Source organism: Schistocerca piceifrons, chromosome 1, assembly GCF_021461385.2.
Source record: "Schistocerca piceifrons isolate TAMUIC-IGC-003096 chromosome 1, iqSchPice1.1, whole genome shotgun sequence".
Taxonomy (NCBI): Eukaryota; Metazoa; Arthropoda; class Insecta; order Orthoptera; family Acrididae; genus Schistocerca; species Schistocerca piceifrons.
Window position 1 is genome coordinate 422,731,566 of NC_060138.1, and position 18,758 is coordinate 422,750,323.

Here is an 18,758-nt window from a genome sequence, read left to right on the forward strand (position 1 = left end):
AATCAGTCTTTCCTTCTCATCCCATCTGTAAGTCTTCTCTGACCCAAGGTTGTGGGTGACTTTTCCAAGCTCTACCCCTTTTCCTAAACCTCACCAGCTCTTTTCTTTCATTCCTCTTCCTTCCTGTTCAATCCTTCTTTCAAAAGAAAGTGCTACTGGTTCCGAAAGCTTGCATATGTAATACCTTTTATATGCGTGATCTATGGTGCGTGGTTAGTAGATGTTTCGTCTATCCAGTCGCAGGCAATATTAATATAACAATGGAATAATCAATTTTTGACAATAAAATGTAATTGGATAGAGAAAAAATTTATTCGCCAAGTGGCGGAGGAGAACATACGTATAAAACAAGGTTTTACTTATGCAAGCTTTCAGAGCCTGTAGCTCCTTATTCTGGCAGCAGGGTTGAAAGGGAAGGAAGCGGTGAAGGTAAAGAAAAAGGCGTGTAGTTCGGTAAAGTCATCCAGAACCCAAGGTCAGTGGAGACTTGCCGGAGGGGATGAGAATGAAAGACCTTCTGCCAAAAGGAGGAGCCATTGGCTCTGAAATCTTGCATGAACAAAACCTTTTTTTATATGTATGTTCTCCTGCCACTGGTTGGTGAGTAGATTTTTTATCTAGACAATATTAATAGTAGCTTCAGACTTTTCACTAATCATAGAGTTATCTACAGGATGAGTCACTAACTATTGCCACCTAGAAAAACTCTGAAAGTATGATAGTAGCTGAAAAGTTTGTGGGCCAAATGTTGCATGGGACAACGGGGACCATAATATGATATTGGGTTTTTGTTGCTAGATGGGACGCTTTGTTTGTTAGGTGGGATGCTACAGTTTGGTAATTATTTTCTGATTGCAGCTATCAAGACGAATCCAATGATGCATAAAAGTAAGGTCTTTGAAGGTCAATGAAGGTAACAAAGGTGGCATGAATGTCCATTTACAGAAGATGTTCAAAGTGAGGACCATTGGTATCAATATAGTGCTGAAATCTACTTATCATGGATTGAGTGGTATTCCTTATCACTCCAGACTCATCAAATCACGTGCTCTGACAATTTCTCTCATATAACATACAAATAGTAAATATTCGCCAAATACGGTGTATCCATCTAACATGCCAGTGACTTGTAAATACCATTCAACAATTTCACAGTACAACACTATTAGGAATGGTAAGACTAGTATCGTTGAATCAAGCAAATGTGAATGATGTATTCCTTTGAAGAACAAGTCGATATGATTGTCATTTACAGAGAATACCCACGAAATTCTGTGAGAGTTACAGACTTATACGCTGAAAGATATCCCCCACGTATTCACCCTGCGTGTCGTACATTTAAATATGTGTATGATAAATTGAAAACAACTGGATCTTAAATGCATTGGAAACATATCTGGCAAAGGAAGGTTACTTAACGAGGAAGCGGAAATTGGTACACGATGGTTTGAGATCCATGTGTTTTTCGCAAGAAGTCGCAAGGGAATCTGGCATGAGCCAGAGTAGTAGTGTTCGTGTTATGCATCACCATAAATATCATCCGTACCATATCAGTCTCCAACAAGAATTAACTGGAACGGATTGTATGTGCCACATTGAATTCTGCCAATGGGCTCAACTTCAGATTCAGAGGGATGACACATTTATTAATTTGATATTTTTTACTGATGAGGCTACATTCACAAGCCATGGAAATGTTAATTTACATAACATGCGTTATTGGGCAACTGAAAATGCATGTTGGCCATGAAAAGTTGCACACCAAAAACTGTGGTCGGTGAATGTATGGTATGGGATTCTGGTGGACAGAATTATAGGCCCCTAGTTCATCGAAGGAAATGTTATTGGTAGGAAGTACACCACATTCCTGCAAGAAACATTAGGTCTCTTATTGGAAGAAATACCTTTAGGGACAAGGAACAGAATGTGGTATCAACATGATGGGTGTCCAGCACATTTTTCACTGATGGCTAGAAATGAGTTGCAGAGACAATTCCCAAATCACTGGATTGGATGCGGAGGATTGTGTCGTGGCTGGCTTGTTCGCCAGACTTGACACTTCTGTATTTTTTCTTGTGGGGATTCGTAAAAGACATTGTTTATAAAGTTGTTCCAACTACACCTGAAGATATGTGAGAGAAAATTGTCAGAGCATGTGCTTTGATAAGTGCTGATGTGATAAGGAATACTACTCAATCCATGATAAGAAGATTGCAGCACTGCATTGATACCAATGGTCATCACTTCAAACACCTTCTGTAAATGGATGTTCATGCCACCTTTGTGACATTCGTTGTCCTTCAAAGACCTTACTGTTACGCATCATTGGATTCGTCTCGATAGCCGCTATCAGAGAATAAGTACCATACCTTAGCATCCCTTTTTTTTAAAAAAAAAAAAAAAAAAAAAGGTTGTCCATATCTCTGAAGCAACCCCACCTAGCAACAAAAAACTAACTTCATATTATGGCACCCGTTGTCCCATATAACTTTTGTCCCACAAACTTTTCAGCTCCTATCATACTTTTGGAGTTATTCTTGGTGGCAATAGTTAGTGACTTACCCTGTATAATGAAGCAAAGCCTGAAAAAATCCACACAAATATTGGCAAATGTTGCGAAGGTTGGCACCTTGTTTTAAATGTTCAGAAATGTAAAATTATGTGTTTTACAAAATGAAAAAATAAACTATCTATGTCTGCAGTATACCTTCCTCACAGTTGGAATAGGTCGACTCATACAGATGCTTGTATTATAACAGTATATGGGGGTGTAAAGTGGAAAAACTGCAGCTTAGTTGTAAGTAAGGCAGGTGGCAGACATCAGTTCATTGGTGGAATACCAGACAAATTCAATAAGTCTACATGGGAGTGTGCCACAGAGATGCTGAAAAACCTGAACTGACACATGCTAGAAGATAAAAGCAAGTATTCCTACAAAAGCCTACGTACAATGTTTCAAAAGTGAACAGTCCAGGAATATACAACTCCCTTCATACCACTCACATACGGTTAACCAAGACAAGATTAGACTCACCAAATCATGCACAATGGTATTTAAGTAATCATTCTTCCCACTCTCCATAAGTTAGTGGAATAATACCTGGTACAGTGGACAGTGCCCTCTGTCAAGCACTTCACAATAGTTTGCAGTGTATAGATGTAGGTGTAGGATTACATTGCCAGAGGATTCTTTGAATGAATCTTAGTCTGACCTTTCCTACAACTATTTGTGTCTGATGTGCCGTTTGAGACTTTCCTGTCATAATAACTGCTTCATTGGTTCACAGGTGTCATGTCAGACAATGGCTGTGGAAGCTGCACAATATTTCAATGAGACTGCTGCTCATTATCTTCAGGTGCTTACTGAAGTGTTGCTACAGTGGCTCATCAATATATAGACTGTCTCACTAGAAAAGTGCAGACGCCAAGTGGTGGGGCTATAACATTGTTATTGTTGTGGTCTTCAATCCAGAGACTGGTTTGATGCAGCTCCCCTTGCTGCTCTATCCTGTGCAAGCTTCATCTCCCAGTACCTACTGCGCCCTACATCCTTCTGAATCTGCTTAATGTATTCATCTCTTGGGCTTCCTCTACTATTTTTACTCTCCACACTGTCCTCCAACACTAAATTGGTGATCCCTTGATGCCTCAGAACATGTCCTACCAACCGATCCCTTCTTCTAGTCAAGTTGTACCACAAATTTCTCTTCTCCCCAATTCCTCATTAGTTACGTGATCTACCCATCTAGTCTTCAGCATTCTTCTGTAGCAGCACATTTCGAAAGCTTCTGTTCTCTTCTTTTCTAAACTATTTATCATCCATGTTTCACTTCCATACATGGCTACACTCCATACAAATACTTTCAGAAAAGACTTCCTGACACTTAAATCTATACTCGTTGATAACAAATTTCTCTTCTTCAGAAACACTTTCCTTGCCATTGCCAGTCTATATTTTATATCCTCTCTACTTCGACCATCATCTGTTATTTTGCTCCCCAAATAGCAAAACTCATTTAATACTTTAAGTGTCTCACTTCCTAATCTAATTCCCTTAACATCACCTGATTTAATTTGACTACATTCCATTTCCTCATTTTGCTTTTGTTGATGTGCATCTTATATCCTCCTGTCAAGACACTGTCCATTCCATTCGACTGCTCTCCAGGTCCTTTGCTGTCTCTGGCAGAATTACAGTATCATCGGCAAATGTCAAAGTTTTTATTTCTTCTCCATGGATTTTAATTCCTACTCCAAATTTTCCTTTTGTTTCCTTTACTGCTTGCTCAATATACAGATTGAATAACAATGGGGATAGGCTACAACCCTGTCTCATTCCCTTCCCAACCACTGCTTCCCTTTCATTCCCCCTCAACTCTTATAACTGCCATCTGGTTTCTGTACAAAATGTAAATAGCCTTTCGTTCCCTCTATTTGACCCCTGCCACTTTCAGAATTTCAAAGAGAGTATTCCAGTCAACATTGTCAAAACCCTTCTGTAAGTCTACAAATACTAGAAACTAAGCTTTGCCTTTCCTTAATCTATCTTCTAAGATAAGCCGTAGGGTCAGTATTGTCTCACATGTTCCAACATTTCTACAGTATCCAAACTGATCTGCCCCAAGGTCGGCTTCCACCAGATTTTCCATTCGTCTGTAAAGAATTCGTGTTAGTATTTTGCAGCTGTGACTTATTATATTGATAGTTCGGTAATTTTCACATCTGTCAGCACCTGCTTTCTTTGGGACTGGAATTATTGTAAATGAATCATAGAGCATGAAAAGAACATAAATTATGCAGACACACTGTGTTGAATTTCACTTTTAAACAACTAGATGATGCTGCGATATTGATGTGGGAAAAGAGACTAAATTTTGTGTCCTCCACAAGGACAGTTTTTCTACATTATGTGTCCTTTAAGATCAGCATGCTGTTCAAGAAACATAAAATAAAATGTGTCTTCCACCCTCTTGTGTGAGTGCAAATGATGATGGGTTTTGTTAAAGACAGTCTAAGGAAACGTCTAAGGAAACCAGGGATATATAAAATCCCATGCAAGTGTGCAAAATCATACATTGGCCAGACATGTCACACTGTTAAGGGTAGATGGCTGAATATAGACGTCACACCAGATTGGGTCATCCCGAAAAGTCTGCTGTGGCTGAACACTGTCTTGACACGGGACGTAGCCTGAACTACGGTGAGGCAAAGATCCTTTCATCTGCTTGCATGTGTTGATGCTCTATCATTAAAGGAGTAGTTCAGATACATATTAGTAACAACCTGATTAACAGAGACACAGGATTTCAACTCAGCAAGGTGTGGGAACCAGTATTGGCAGTACTAAGGCATCTTCGGCCACAGACAAATGAATCTGAGTCACCACAGACGGGAATCAGAGCCCACATACTTACCTAAGTTCGAGCATCCTGCACACGTGCACACTGGGCCATGATTTGTGGCCATGCTTTTCCCACGTCCCACATGCAAAGATCATGGCCCATTTCTCAGGCAGGGGCACTGATTGTCATTGTGCTCTATGATTTGTGTACAGTGATGTTATAGCCTCACCCCCTGGTGCCTGCACTTTTCTAGAAGTCAGCATATTTATTGGCGAGCCATTGCAGCAACACATCAGTAAGGACCTGAAAATGACTAGCAGCTGCCCCATTGAAATATTATGCAGCTTCCCGCAACATTATCCAATGCGATGCTCGTGAACTAATGAAGCTATTTGTATCTGATCATTACACCTTAAATCAATAAATACTTTATTATTTCACTGATTGCAATGTTAGATAATGAATTTTGTAATCAATCTGTCAGCTTGTGTACTATTCATTAAATTTGTTTGCACTGTGAGTTAGGTGACAGTCTTTACAGCAACTATCAGTACTCTGTATCTAACAAGTTTTCTGTAGCTACTCTACAGTTCACAGTAAAATGCATGGCAGAGAGTTCTTCAAACCACCTTCAGACTATTTCTCTACTGTTCCTCTCTCAAACAGCATTTGGAGAAAATGAATACTTAGGTCTCTCTGTATATGCTCTGATTTCTACTACTACTACTACTACTACTACTACTTTCTTTTACGGCCTCATTGGACCACTTTAGTCAGTCATTCCCTGGTCCTCTTCTTCAGTAAGCGCATGTTTCGTTCTTTCGTAACTGCCCAGTATCTTTTCATTCGTTCTGATCTTTCCTGTCTTTCCTCATCTGCAAATACCCTTTTCATTGTGTGTCATTTGTCTACTTTTGGTTTAAATCTTATTCTCTTGTCTTTCAGTTTATTGAGATTTTTTTGTCTCATTTTGCAGTTCTCCCATACCCTCTGTAATTTCCTTGATCCATCCTACTTGTTGCTTCAGATTACACAGTTTCTGCATAATTTTTCTTGCTAATCTGGTTCCTGGTGTCCTCATTATGTGGCCAAAGAAACAAATCCTCTTTTTATGTATAGTATCTGTGATGGGCTCCAGTTCCCTGTACACTACTTCACTCGGCACTATCCACAATTGTCCTTCCTTCTGGTATTTTTTATTTATGCATGTTCTAGCTGTTCTTCTCTTTACTTTTAGTATTTTGTCGACCCTGACTCTCTGAGTGACTTTAAAAAGTGTCTCACTTGCATAAGTTGCCTCTGGCTGAACCACCATCTGGTAGTGTTAATTTTGTTTGAATTGATAGACATTTCTTATTGTATGTAGACCATGTTAGTTTTGAGCTTTTATCATTTTGGTTCTTTCTTGCCATGCAGGTTTTTCATCCAAGTCATGTATTATAATCTCTCCAAGATATTTAAATTGCTTCACTATTTTAATTTTTCTGTTGTCTACTGTTACTTGGTCTATTACTAGTGGGTCTGTTACCATCATCTCAGTCTTTTCAAAAGATATCTGGATCCCTACTTTTTGCACTATATTCTGCAGGCTCATTATTTCTAGCTTCTTGTACATTATTAGCTAGTAATGCCAAGTCATCTGCAAATCTCAAACAATTTAGGTTTATATCATCTTTCTTGGTTCCAATTGTTATGTTTTTAGCATTCTCTTTGTACCATTCTGTCATCAAGCACTCAAGAGCATAGTTGAAGAGCAATGGTGATAGACCATCTCCTTGTCTTTACCCTGTTTTAATCGTAAATGGCTCAATAGTTCTCCTCCGAATTTTACTTTGGACTTGGTGTTTGTGAGGGTTAATTTTATCATTTTTATTAATTTGGGATGAAGTCCACAATTTCTTAATAAGTCCAGCATAGAAGATCTGTGGATGCAATCATAAGCTTTTTTGAAGTCTACAAAGGTTATGACTAGTTGCTCCTTGTCTCCTTTTGTAGGCATCCATTATTAATTTTAATGTGATGATCTGTTCTGGGCAGCTTCTCCAGGGTTTAAATTCTCCTTAATACTCTCCTAGCTCCTTTTCAAGCTGATCTATACAGCGACTGTAGAGAGTTCTTGACAATATTTTATATTTGCAATCCAATAAGGAAATGCCTCTGTAGTTGTCCGGATTTGATTTTTCTTCTTTTTTGTGTAATGGGTGTATGATAGCTATAGTCCAATGTTCTGGTAGCTCTTCTCCGATCCAGATTTTAACTATGCATTGATGTAAAGGTATCTTCACGTGTCCTGCTGCGTATTTCCAGAGTTCTGCAAATGTTTGATCTTCTCCACTTGCTTTGTAGTTCTTGATTAGATTAGATTAGATTAGATTTACTTTCATTCCAATTGATCCGTAGTGAGGAGGTCCTCCAGGATGTGGAACATGTCAGAAAAACAACAATACATGACAAATATTTAAACTAAAACAAATAAGCTAATGTACCATTCCACAGGTCCCAAGTGGAATGATCGTCATTTTTTAATGAACACTAAGAGTCATTTTACAAATACTATTGCACTGAATTTAAAATAAAAAAGTTTTTTATTTATTTATAAGGTAAGAAACATGTAATACAACTACTGTAATACTTATTTACAATGAACACATTACTGCACTGAAATGGTGCAGAAGTTAGATTATACTCACACACACACACACACACACACACACACACACACACACACACACACACACACAATTTTCAGTGAACACATTACTGCACTGAAATTGTGCAGAAGTTATGTTGTACTTATATACAAATCAGTTGGTTTTCCTCAGAAATTCATCAATGGAGTAGAAGGAGTTGGCCACCAATAAATCCTTTAGGCTTCTCTTAAACTGAATTTCATTGGTTGTTAAGCTTTTTATGGTTGCTGGCAAGTTATTGAAAATGCGTGTTCCTGAATAATGCACACCTTTTTGTACAAGACTAAGTGACTTTAAATCCTTGTGAAGATTATTCTTATTTCTAGTATTGATTCCATGAATTGAGCTGTTGGTTTGAAAAAGTGATATATTTTTAATGACAAATTTCATTAAGGAATAAATATATTGGGAAGCTGTAGTTAGTATCCCTAGTTCCCTAAACAGGCTTCTGCAGGATGTTCTTGAGTTCACACCACATATAATTCTTACTGCACGTTTTTGTGCCCGGAAAACTTTAGCTTGGCTAGATGAATTACCCCAGAAAATAATCCCATATGACATTATGGAATGAAAGTAAGCATAGTATGCCAGCTTTTTCATTTTTATATCCCCTATGTCTGACAAAATTCGCATTGCAAACAGAGATTTGTTAAGACGCTTCAGCAGTTCTGTGGTGTGCTCCTCCCAGTTGAATTTATTATCAAGCTGTAATCCCAAGAATTTAACACCGTCCACTTCTTCTATCTTCTTGTCATCATATGTTAGACATATACTCTTGGGACACCCCTTACAAGTTCTGAACTGCATGTAGTGTGTTTTTTCAAAGTTTAGTGACAAAGAATTGGCTAGGAACCAGTGATTAATGTCTACAAATATTTTATTGGCTGATCTTTCTAAGACTACACTTGATTTGCTATTTATTGCAATGTTTGTATCATCAGCAAACAAAACAAACTTGGCATCTGGTAATGTTACTGATGAAAGGTCATTGATATACACAAGAAAAAGTAAGGGCCCCAAAATGGAACCTTGTGGGACCCCACATGTAATTAGTTCCCAGTTGGATGATGCCTGATAGCTTGATACATGTCTCTTTCCTAATAACACCCTTTGTTTCCTGCCAGAGATATAAGATTTGAACCATTTTGCAGCATTTCCTGTTACACTATAATATTCTAGTTTACTTAAAAGGATATTGTGATTTACACAGTCAAATGCCTTTGACAGATCACAAAATATACCAGTTGCCTGCAATTTTTTGTCTAATGAATTAAGTACATTTTCACTGTAAGTGTAGATAGCCTTCTCAATATCAGAACCTTTTAGAAATCCAAACTGTGACTTTGACAGTATGTTATTTGAGATAAGATGGTTATAAAGACGACTGTACATTACTTTTTCGAAAATTTTTGAGAATGCTGGCAACAGTGAAATTGGACGGAAATTTGATGCTATTTCTTTATCTCCCTTCTTAAACAGTGGCTTAACTTCAGCATATTTCAGCCATTCGGGAAATATTCCACTGATAAACGACTGGTTACACAGATAGCTTAATATGTTACTTAGCTCAGAATCACATTCTTTAATTAACTTTGTTGATATTTCATCATACCCACTAGATGTTTTTGATTTTAAAGATTTTATGATGGACATTATTTCTGTTGGGGTAGTGAGGGTCAAATTCATATTATGGAAGTTACTTGAAATGTCTGGTCTAAGGTAATCCATAGCAGCATCTACCGAACCTGACAACCCCATCTTTTCAGTAACAGTTATAAAATGTTTGTTAAAAAGTTCTGCAACACTATACACATCTGTCACCAATGCATCATTTACTCTTAATGCTATTTGTTCCTCTTCATGTCTGGTTCTACCGGTCTCCTCCTTCACTATATCCCATATTGTCTTTATTTTGTTATCTGATATGACTATCTTTTCCTTGTAATATATTTGCTTTGACATCCGTATTACAGTCTTTAATATTTTGCAGTATTTCTTATAATGTGCTATAGCATCAACATTGGAAATGTTTCGGATTGACAGATACAGTTTTCTTTTTGTTTTACAAGATACCCCTATTCCTCGAGTAATCCATGGCTTCTTTGTAGACTTTGCTCTAACCTTGGTAAGTTTTGGGGGAAAGCAGTGTTCAAATAAGGTAAGCACTTTATTAGCAAAAATGTTATATTTTTCATTCATGCCATGAGCACTGTAAACATCAGTCCAGTGAATGTCTCTGAGGAGTGTCCTAAAATAATCAATTTTTGGCTTACTGATTACTCTCTTGAGCTCAGATTTAACAGATTTTATATCCTGTTCAGTATTAACATTTAACAGAAGGAACTGCATGTCATGGTCTGAGAGGCCATTGACTATTGGTTTTGTAATATAATTTTGTTCATTTGACTTTTCTATAAAGATATTATCAATGGCTGTTTGTGAGCAAGTGGTTATCCTAGTGGGGAACTTTACTGTGGGAATTAAGTTGAATGATAGTGTTACTAACTCAAATAGGTTCTTATTGGGAGAGTCTTTAAGGAAATCTACATTGAAATCACCAGCAACCACTATTTCTTTGTTTTTGGTTGTTAAATGGGCCAGTACAGCTTCAAGGTGGTTTACAAACAGATTAAAGTTACCTGCAGGTGCTCGATATACACTTAATATTATGAAAGATTTTTTGTGAAAATCTAATTCTGTTGCACATGCTTCCATATGCTGTTCTAGGCAAAATTTATGAATGTCTATGTTCTTAAATTTATGACAGTTCCTGATGAATGTGGCAACTCCTCCTTTCTCCATTTCTGATCTACAATAGTGAGATGCTAACCTAAACCCTGTAACACTTAAAAGTTCTATACCAGTGGTCACATGATGTTCAGAGAGGCAGATTATGTCAGCTGGGTTTGAAGACTCTAATTCATCTATGCAGATAGTTAATTCATTAATTTTATTTCTCAGTCCTCGAATATTTTGATGCAATAAAGATAGCTGAAATTTCACATTGACTGACTTAAAATTGGATGGAGTTAAAATATCTGCTGACAGTTGAAAATTCTTAACCAATGGCTGTTTATGTTGATGTAATAAGCTGGAATTATGTTTTTTGATTTCTTTCTCAAACTGAAGGTTTGTCTCAGTTCTAACCTCGCTCAAAGCTTTGTAGACATCCTGAATTATTGGTGGGTTTATATTTTCTGGTGGGGTTTTTATTGGAGTTTCTGTGTTTACTTCCAGAAGCACAGGAGGATCCTCGCAATTTAGTAGTTCATTAAATGTTTCTGCTAAAATCTCTGGATTTCTTTTATCACTACGGACCATCTTATGTTTTTATATTTTAGCATTAGTGTTGGGAAACCATTTCTTTGGAGATGTCTACTAAATGTTTTGTGGTAATCTTGTGAGCTTGTTTTCTTACTATTTGTTTCTGTCGTAGAAAGTATATTTTTTTGATATTGATGTTTAATCCTCCTTAATGTTTTTTGAGTCATCTTTTTTTGTTTTGTGAGTTCTAAATTTCCCTTATTTTTTTTACAATTATCATTTCTCTCTATGTAGGTTGGAAACAATAAAATGTTTTCATATTCAGAAGATAAAGTTCGTGACTGAAATTTCATGAAAAGATCCTGCTGCAATGAAAAGCTCCTTTATTTAAACGATGACAACCCATCTTGTGTATCTTATCCATTGCACTCTCTTCCCTCTTTCGTGATAATACAAAAAGAGCTGCCTTTGTGTGGACTTTTTCGATGTTCTCCATCAAGCCTCTCTGGTAAGGCTCCCGTACTGCACAGGAGTACTCTAGCAGAGGATGAACAAACACAGTGTAGGTTATTTCTTTACTAGACTTGTTCCATCTTCTAAGCATTCTACCAGTGAAATGCAGCCCTTGGTTTGTCTTTCCCACAAAATTGTCTTTGCGATCATTCCAATTTAAGTTGTTCGTAATTATAATTTGTAGGTATTTTGTTGAATTCTGGCATTGTGACTTCCCTATAACAGCAGCATCATCATCAATTTGCTGACAGACTCATGGAGATCATGAAAGTTCCTGTGACATCATTTGTCTGTATTGTGAACTGTAATTGTCCTGTAAAATTTCATCATCATGCCTAAATATACTTTCACATGGACAGGTTCTCCCCGCCAAGAATGGTATACTGATTTCTGTTTGATATAAAACCTGTGTAACTCTCTCAAACAGCTGATGTGCTATTCTGTAAGCTCATATTTTGTTAACTAGGTGACATTATGGAACCATATTATGTGCCTTCTGAAAGTCAAGGAACACACATCAACTAGGGTGCTGATGTGTATTGCCTCATAGTTCTTCAAGATGTACAGAGTGAGCTAAGTTAATGATTGGTGCTTGTACATTATTTGGTAATTCCTACAGTGGAGCATTTTGTTCTTCAAATAGATCATAATCTATGCACCTAAAACATGTCTCATTATTTGGCAACAGTTCTATGTCAGTTATAAATGTCTGTAGTTGCACGCTTCTGTCCAACAACCCCTCTTGAAAATTAGTATGAAAGGTGCATTTTTACAGTTGCTTGGGGTACATTGGTTACTTGTACAAATTCTAATTAACAGAAGATGAACAGGTTCTTTTGCATAATCACTGAAGAACCAAACAGGTATTCCACCAGATCTAGTCACTTTTTTACTGTCGAATAATGTTACTTTATTTTCCATCATTGCAAAGAGAGGATTTTGATACTGGGAATATACTCTTGAGCGAAACAATTTTGGGTGACAGAATTCAGTGTTTTGTCCATATTTCTGTGTTTGTCAGTTTTGCAGCCAATATGATCACTGGGCAACTGGATAGGGCATTGATTTGTTGACCGACTATATATAAAACCAAAACTTCTTAGGGTTCTTACACAATTTCTTAGATAAGATAGTGATTTTGAACTCCCTGAATTTACTGGTGAAGTTACAGTTATGTTTTATATGGAAATGGGAAATTCACTTGAATATGCTCGTTTGAGACCAAATGAAATGTTGTGTGGAAGATACTTGATGGATGTTGAACTCAAATTCCAGTCCAGCCATCCTGAATTGAGGTTTTTTCAGTTCTGTTGTTCCAAAGTTTCTTCAAGCACAAACTGGGGTGTTTTATTATAAATGGGCTGATGACAATTTCGTAATGTCCTTGCCGTAGTGCTTAGCTTCAGTCATCACATTATAGAAGTTGCACTTGGTACTCCTGTGGATGTAATACATTATTTAGAGAAAGGAGATAGATGTCGTGTCACATTTGTTACATAGGATTAGTAGCAATATCTTCTAATAAATTATTGTGGAGGTGCTTTTGACATGGTTTTTCATTTTAGGCATTATCAGTGAATAATGCCAATAATTCTTCCAATTTTGTATAAGAAACAGCAACTAAATTTTCCTTTATTAGTGGTTTCACTAGAAATGAGTGTAAAAGTGAATTTGGTTTTGATTTTACAATCTGGTTCTTCATTGTATGTAGAGGGAGAAGAAGTAATTGCAGGTTACAAAGTTTGTTGTATATTTTCAATATTGTTAAGCTACTGCTCTGTGTTATCTAACTCTTCTACTTTACAGTTTTATGTTTCTCGTGGTAATGCACTGTGGACTGATAAATCAATATTTGTGGATGTACAGACAGCTATGTTCACATAGCTGTAGAATTGGCAATGTCATACTTTGAACAATGTACTGTGCTTAATGTTCTACCTTCTTTACCATTTTTTAAGGAAAAGAGTATGAATTTAATTCCAGGGGACACCAAGTAGCATTCAGTGCTTATGGCACAGTGACATCACTAAGTGGCGATTCTGAGGAAGGGATTGTTGTAGAAGCGGTTGGAAGAGATTCTTGTTCTCAATATCAAGAAGAAAGCACAAGTGAAGCAAATGGAAAGTTCCGTATAAGAGGCCTACAGCCACAGGTTAGTCCTTTAACTCATAGCACAAAGATAAAATGTGTTCCAATAAAACAAAAAATTGAGATCATATTTTATTAGAGTTGACAATATCTTAGTACCCATTCTTTGTCACGTTATTCAGAAAGTGCAAAAAAAAAAAAAAAAATCACATCTCTTTATATTTCCATCCGCTGTAATGATTGTTTAATTACATAACCAAACCACATTTTCCAGTGTGAATATACAGTGCGAGTCAAGCAAGGACCTGGTGTTAATCAGCATATTTATAGAGCGACTCCAGATGGTATCCCTGTGAAGGTAACACATTTGTACTAATTATTCATATGATAATAAGACAATTATTATTTGTGTGTAGATGTGGCCTAATTTGTTTAAGTTGGTGCATAAGTGCACAGTGTTTTTGTTTTGCCTCTTGGTATTCCAGCTGTTATGGGTTTATTTATTTATTGTCCTTTTTTATTTGTAGTCCACCGATGCTATTTGAGTTTACATATTGACATTTTTTCTTTTGGAGATAGTGAGTGGAGTTGTGGACACTAGAAAATGGAGAATCAAGTGGAGAAATCGGAACATTTCTGACCTATTCTTCTGTTGGAATTCATTAGAGGCGTGACAGTAGTGGAGGTGGCCAGAAACATTTGTGCAGTGTATGGAAATAATGCCGTGGAACACAACATGCAATTCAGGAATACCTTTGGGGTTTGATGAAGATCATTGAAACACATCAATCCACAATGTTCCATGTCACTAAACTGGAGAATTGGCAAATGTGATGAACTGTGATCATTCCACCATCGTGCGATATTTGCATACAGTGAGGAAGGTTCAAAAATTGCTCAAACAGGGTACATACACCGCAGGACAGCTGGGAAATCAAGGAAAAACACAGGAATTTTTTCATCTGGGAGAAACACCAGAAACACGCAGTACTTTTTTAGTGTTTTAGTTAAGAACTAATACTATAACAAAGAATTTTACTTTAGCCCACTACTGCAGAATAATACTGCAACAATAAAACGTAAATGAGATAGTAACACCAAAATAAAACTTAAGTGGCAAAGAAAATGTACCATTCACAACAAAACACAGTGCACACACAAGCATCTGCAGACAGCAAAATGTACAAAGGCTTTGGGATGAAGGCTACACAATACTTCATAACGACAAACTGCTTTTGGTGTGCATGTTTACCTTTCTAACAGGTCACAGGAAAATGTTGCAAATGGTGGTTTGAGAAATGTTACTTTCAAAGTAAATTTCCTTTTACGCAAAATGAATTGTGTTAAAAGACCAAGTTTCAAGGCTATTTTTTCATATTTATTTTAGTTTTTTCATAGATTACAAATAATGCAATAATGTTACAAACTTGTGCACCAATCTACTGCATTTATTTCTCCACATTTTTACTATTTATTCACATAATAATAGACAATTTATTTTTGTGTAGATGTGGCCTAATTTGTATATTTATTTCTCTTTCAGACAACAGAAGGTGATATTAAGGACATAAGATTAATAGTTTTTTATCCATTAACACAAATGGATGTGACAGCGAATGTGCAAGCATCAAATGTCGAGCACCTTCGCACTTTGAGAGCAAAGCTGTGTCGAGAGGATGCCCCTGAATCTCCTGTCCATGTAGTCAAATTAGACTCAACACCAGGACGGTCTGCAAAGGGGCATAATGCTGCAATGATAATGTTTCCACCGATACCTGCGGATGGGCGAAACTACTTCCTTCAACTTGAGTCAACACTTTCTCGTGCAACACACACTTACACGACTCATGCAGTTCATTTCCGTGCAAATAGTTCCTTTAAACACATTAAATTAATGTTCCAGCCTGAGCCAAAAGTTGTAGAACAGGATATTGGTCATACATCATACATGACCTTGCCTCTAATAATAATAGTGGTTTTAGCATACATAAATAGAGTGAAAGTTGTTCCAGTATTAAGTCGTCTTGTGCAGTCTCTTAATACTCCTGCATCACCACCATCAAGTGGTAGTGGAAGGACTACCATACCTCAAGATCATAATGTGGCTGATGCAGTTATGGTAGAGCCAATTCTAAATGTCAGGAGCAGGAAGATAAAACCAAGAAAGACATAGATGGTTGTGTGATGCATAAAATCCAGAGAATATGGTAGAAGTAGTGACTTACAAGGAACTGACTGGTTGGAAGTTCTGTGTTGGTATATTTATAGTGTGGAGATCAAGAATTTATGGCAAGCTGCATTACTGCAGTTATGGTGTTTCTCCATGTAGTGTACATTCCTCTTTGGGTGTATGCGGTCTCAGGTAACTGTTTGTGAAAGAAAAAAATAAATATTTATATTAGTTTTTTTTAGTAATACTGGCTGTGAATATTGTTGAAGAGTGTACTTTGTTAAAAAGTGTCAGACAACTTCATTAAAATTAGGAATGTGCTAACTTAATCATTAATGCTCCAAAATGTATTAAATGTCCCCACCACTGTGTTTTTATGTGAACATTGTACTGATGTGATTATTTTGTAAGTGGATTGAATGGAAATAATAATACACACTTCATTCCAAACTATTTGGGTCTACACTTCGTTTTCCTCGTAATATGTACAGAGCTGTTAAATATTGCTTCTGAAGTAAATAGAATTTCTCATCACCTGTGATCTTTTTGTCCTTTTTCTCCTCCTCTTTTTTTTTTTAGTGTTAAAAACATTTGAAAGCTTTCAAATTTTTCAGTAGCATGATAAATTGTATTTTCTTTGCATGGTCGTTCAGTGAACTGTATTGTTGCTGACAGCTGTGTGTTTCTAGTTTTCAATAGTCCACTGTCTATGCCATATTAAAATTGTGATAAACAAATTCAGTGCAAGATGTTACCTTATATTGGTTTGGCTCAGTGGTAAAGTGTCAAACAAAAGATCCAAAGGTCTCAGGTTAGTCCTAAAATTTAGGATTTTTATATGTAACTTATTGCTTCTTTCATCTCTGGTAGTGTTTGTTAATGTAAAAAATTCCAAGTTACACCATGGTTCAAAGTCTGTTTGTCTGTAGACACTCTTATAACAGGATGTATAAGTCAGTCCAAAGGTTAGAAGAATGCAAGGGCATACTTTATCGTACTGTGAGACACAGACAACAGCACAGTCACAATGAACCAAAGTTTATTCTTCTTCCACATACAGGGAACAACAGTTGAGAACATTGACACAAACATGGAAACTGTTCAGGAGTTGCTGACAATGAGTATGAACACAATGTGAGAGTGAGTACCTGCTTCACTGCAGTTATAAAGAGGAGGGCTCCAATAGACGGCATGTCCGATGCTGTACCATGTGCACAAGTCAAGCGACCCACAGCAGGCAACCACTGGTTGCTGGCCCGCACAAATGTCATTGGCAGAGGGAGGAGGCAGATCTGTGGCACAAGAATGTAGCTTGTCGTGCTGGCGCGCCACCAGCCCATCACTGATGCGTACCTTACAGAGGTGGTGGCTTCGGCATCTATGGGCCGTGGCCAGAATCCACTTTGGTCAGTGGCTGAAGCCCCAAGCCCAGACCACAGAGCCAGGAGCAAACTGCAAATTGGGCTGTGCCAAAGGGGGATTGTGGGGCAGCATGAGCTGAAGCAGAGAATGCATGACTGGCAACCATAGAGCATATTGGCCGGATTCTGATGTAGTGTCAGTACAAACCTGTAGGATCTCAAGAAGGAGTGAGGGCATCTTTCTTAGAGGAGTCCATGACGTACTTCTTCATTTGAACCTTGAATGTGTGGACAAGACATTCTGCCTTGGCGTTAGATTGGAGGTGAAAAGGAGGAGCAGCCACCTGGCGAATGCCTTGATGGGCATAAAAATTGTGAAAGGACTGAGACACAAACTGTGAACTGTTATCTGTCACAAGCATATAAGGCAAATCTTCGATAGTAAGAATTTTGAAGAGGCCCTTAGTCATAACTACGACTGACTTCAAAGGACAGTGGATAATGTATGGAAATTTAGAGGAAACATCAACAACCAATAACCAGTAAGCCATGGAAAGAGCATTGCCTGCAGCGTCACCTGTTGCGTAGCCCACTGTGGGTAGGCCCTGCAAGATCTACAATGTCGCTATTGATGCTGGGCAAAAATACATGCCTTTGGGCCAATAACTTGGTAAGCAAGGACCTCCTCCCCTCTCCCCCAGTGTCCTGATGTAGGAGCTGAAGCACATCCCTCCATAGGGTGGCTGGGATGACAGCTCGTCCGTAGCTAAGAGAACAACACTGTCAAATACCTAAGGGCTATGGTGGAGGGCAAAATAGTTATTCAAAGAATGGAAATCCTTCCACTATTATTGCATCTCAATACCTAAGTGAAAACAAAGGAGTTCATCTTGATCCAAAGGATTTGGCCCCATCAGAATACAGTACATCACATCGGCGTTGGTGTGGTGCCCTATAGGCCGAAACTGTATTGCACAGTTGTAGTGAGACAGATACATGGCCCAATGCTGGAGGTGATGTGCTGCGTTGTTGGGCAACAAAGCAGGAAGATTTAATAACAAAACCAAGGGACTTAGACACTTACAACAACATGATACTTTTTGAGGGTGTAGACAATAGCAAGTGCTTCCTGTTCAACGCAGGAGCAGCGTGCTGAGCAGAGTTGAGCGGATTTAGTACATAAGCTATCAGGTGTTTGGAAACATCCTCATATCAATGTGTGAAATGGTCTCGAGTCTATACTGTGAAATGTCCATTAACCAAAACCAAGTGGAGGTCGGGATGGAAAGTAGGCAAACAAGGAGCAGAATGTAATTTGGATTTCAAAAGT

General features: G+C 37.6%; 1 protein-coding gene across 1 annotated transcript in view; it reads left to right on the forward strand.

The window, feature by feature from the left end:
- The window catches only part of LOC124789979 (nodal modulator 3), a 158,658-nt gene extending 142,383 nt beyond the window's left edge, over positions 1-16,275 (forward strand). Inside the window, exons 14-16 of the mRNA XM_047257524.1 lie at positions 13,793-13,961; positions 14,172-14,255; positions 15,441-16,275. Of these exons, the coding sequence (XP_047113480.1) occupies positions 13,793-13,961; positions 14,172-14,255; positions 15,441-16,070 (883 nt within the window). The 3' untranslated portion in view covers positions 16,071-16,275. The remainder of the gene's footprint in view (positions 1-13,792; positions 13,962-14,171; positions 14,256-15,440) is intronic.
- Positions 16,276-18,758: the final 2,483 nt, after the last annotated feature.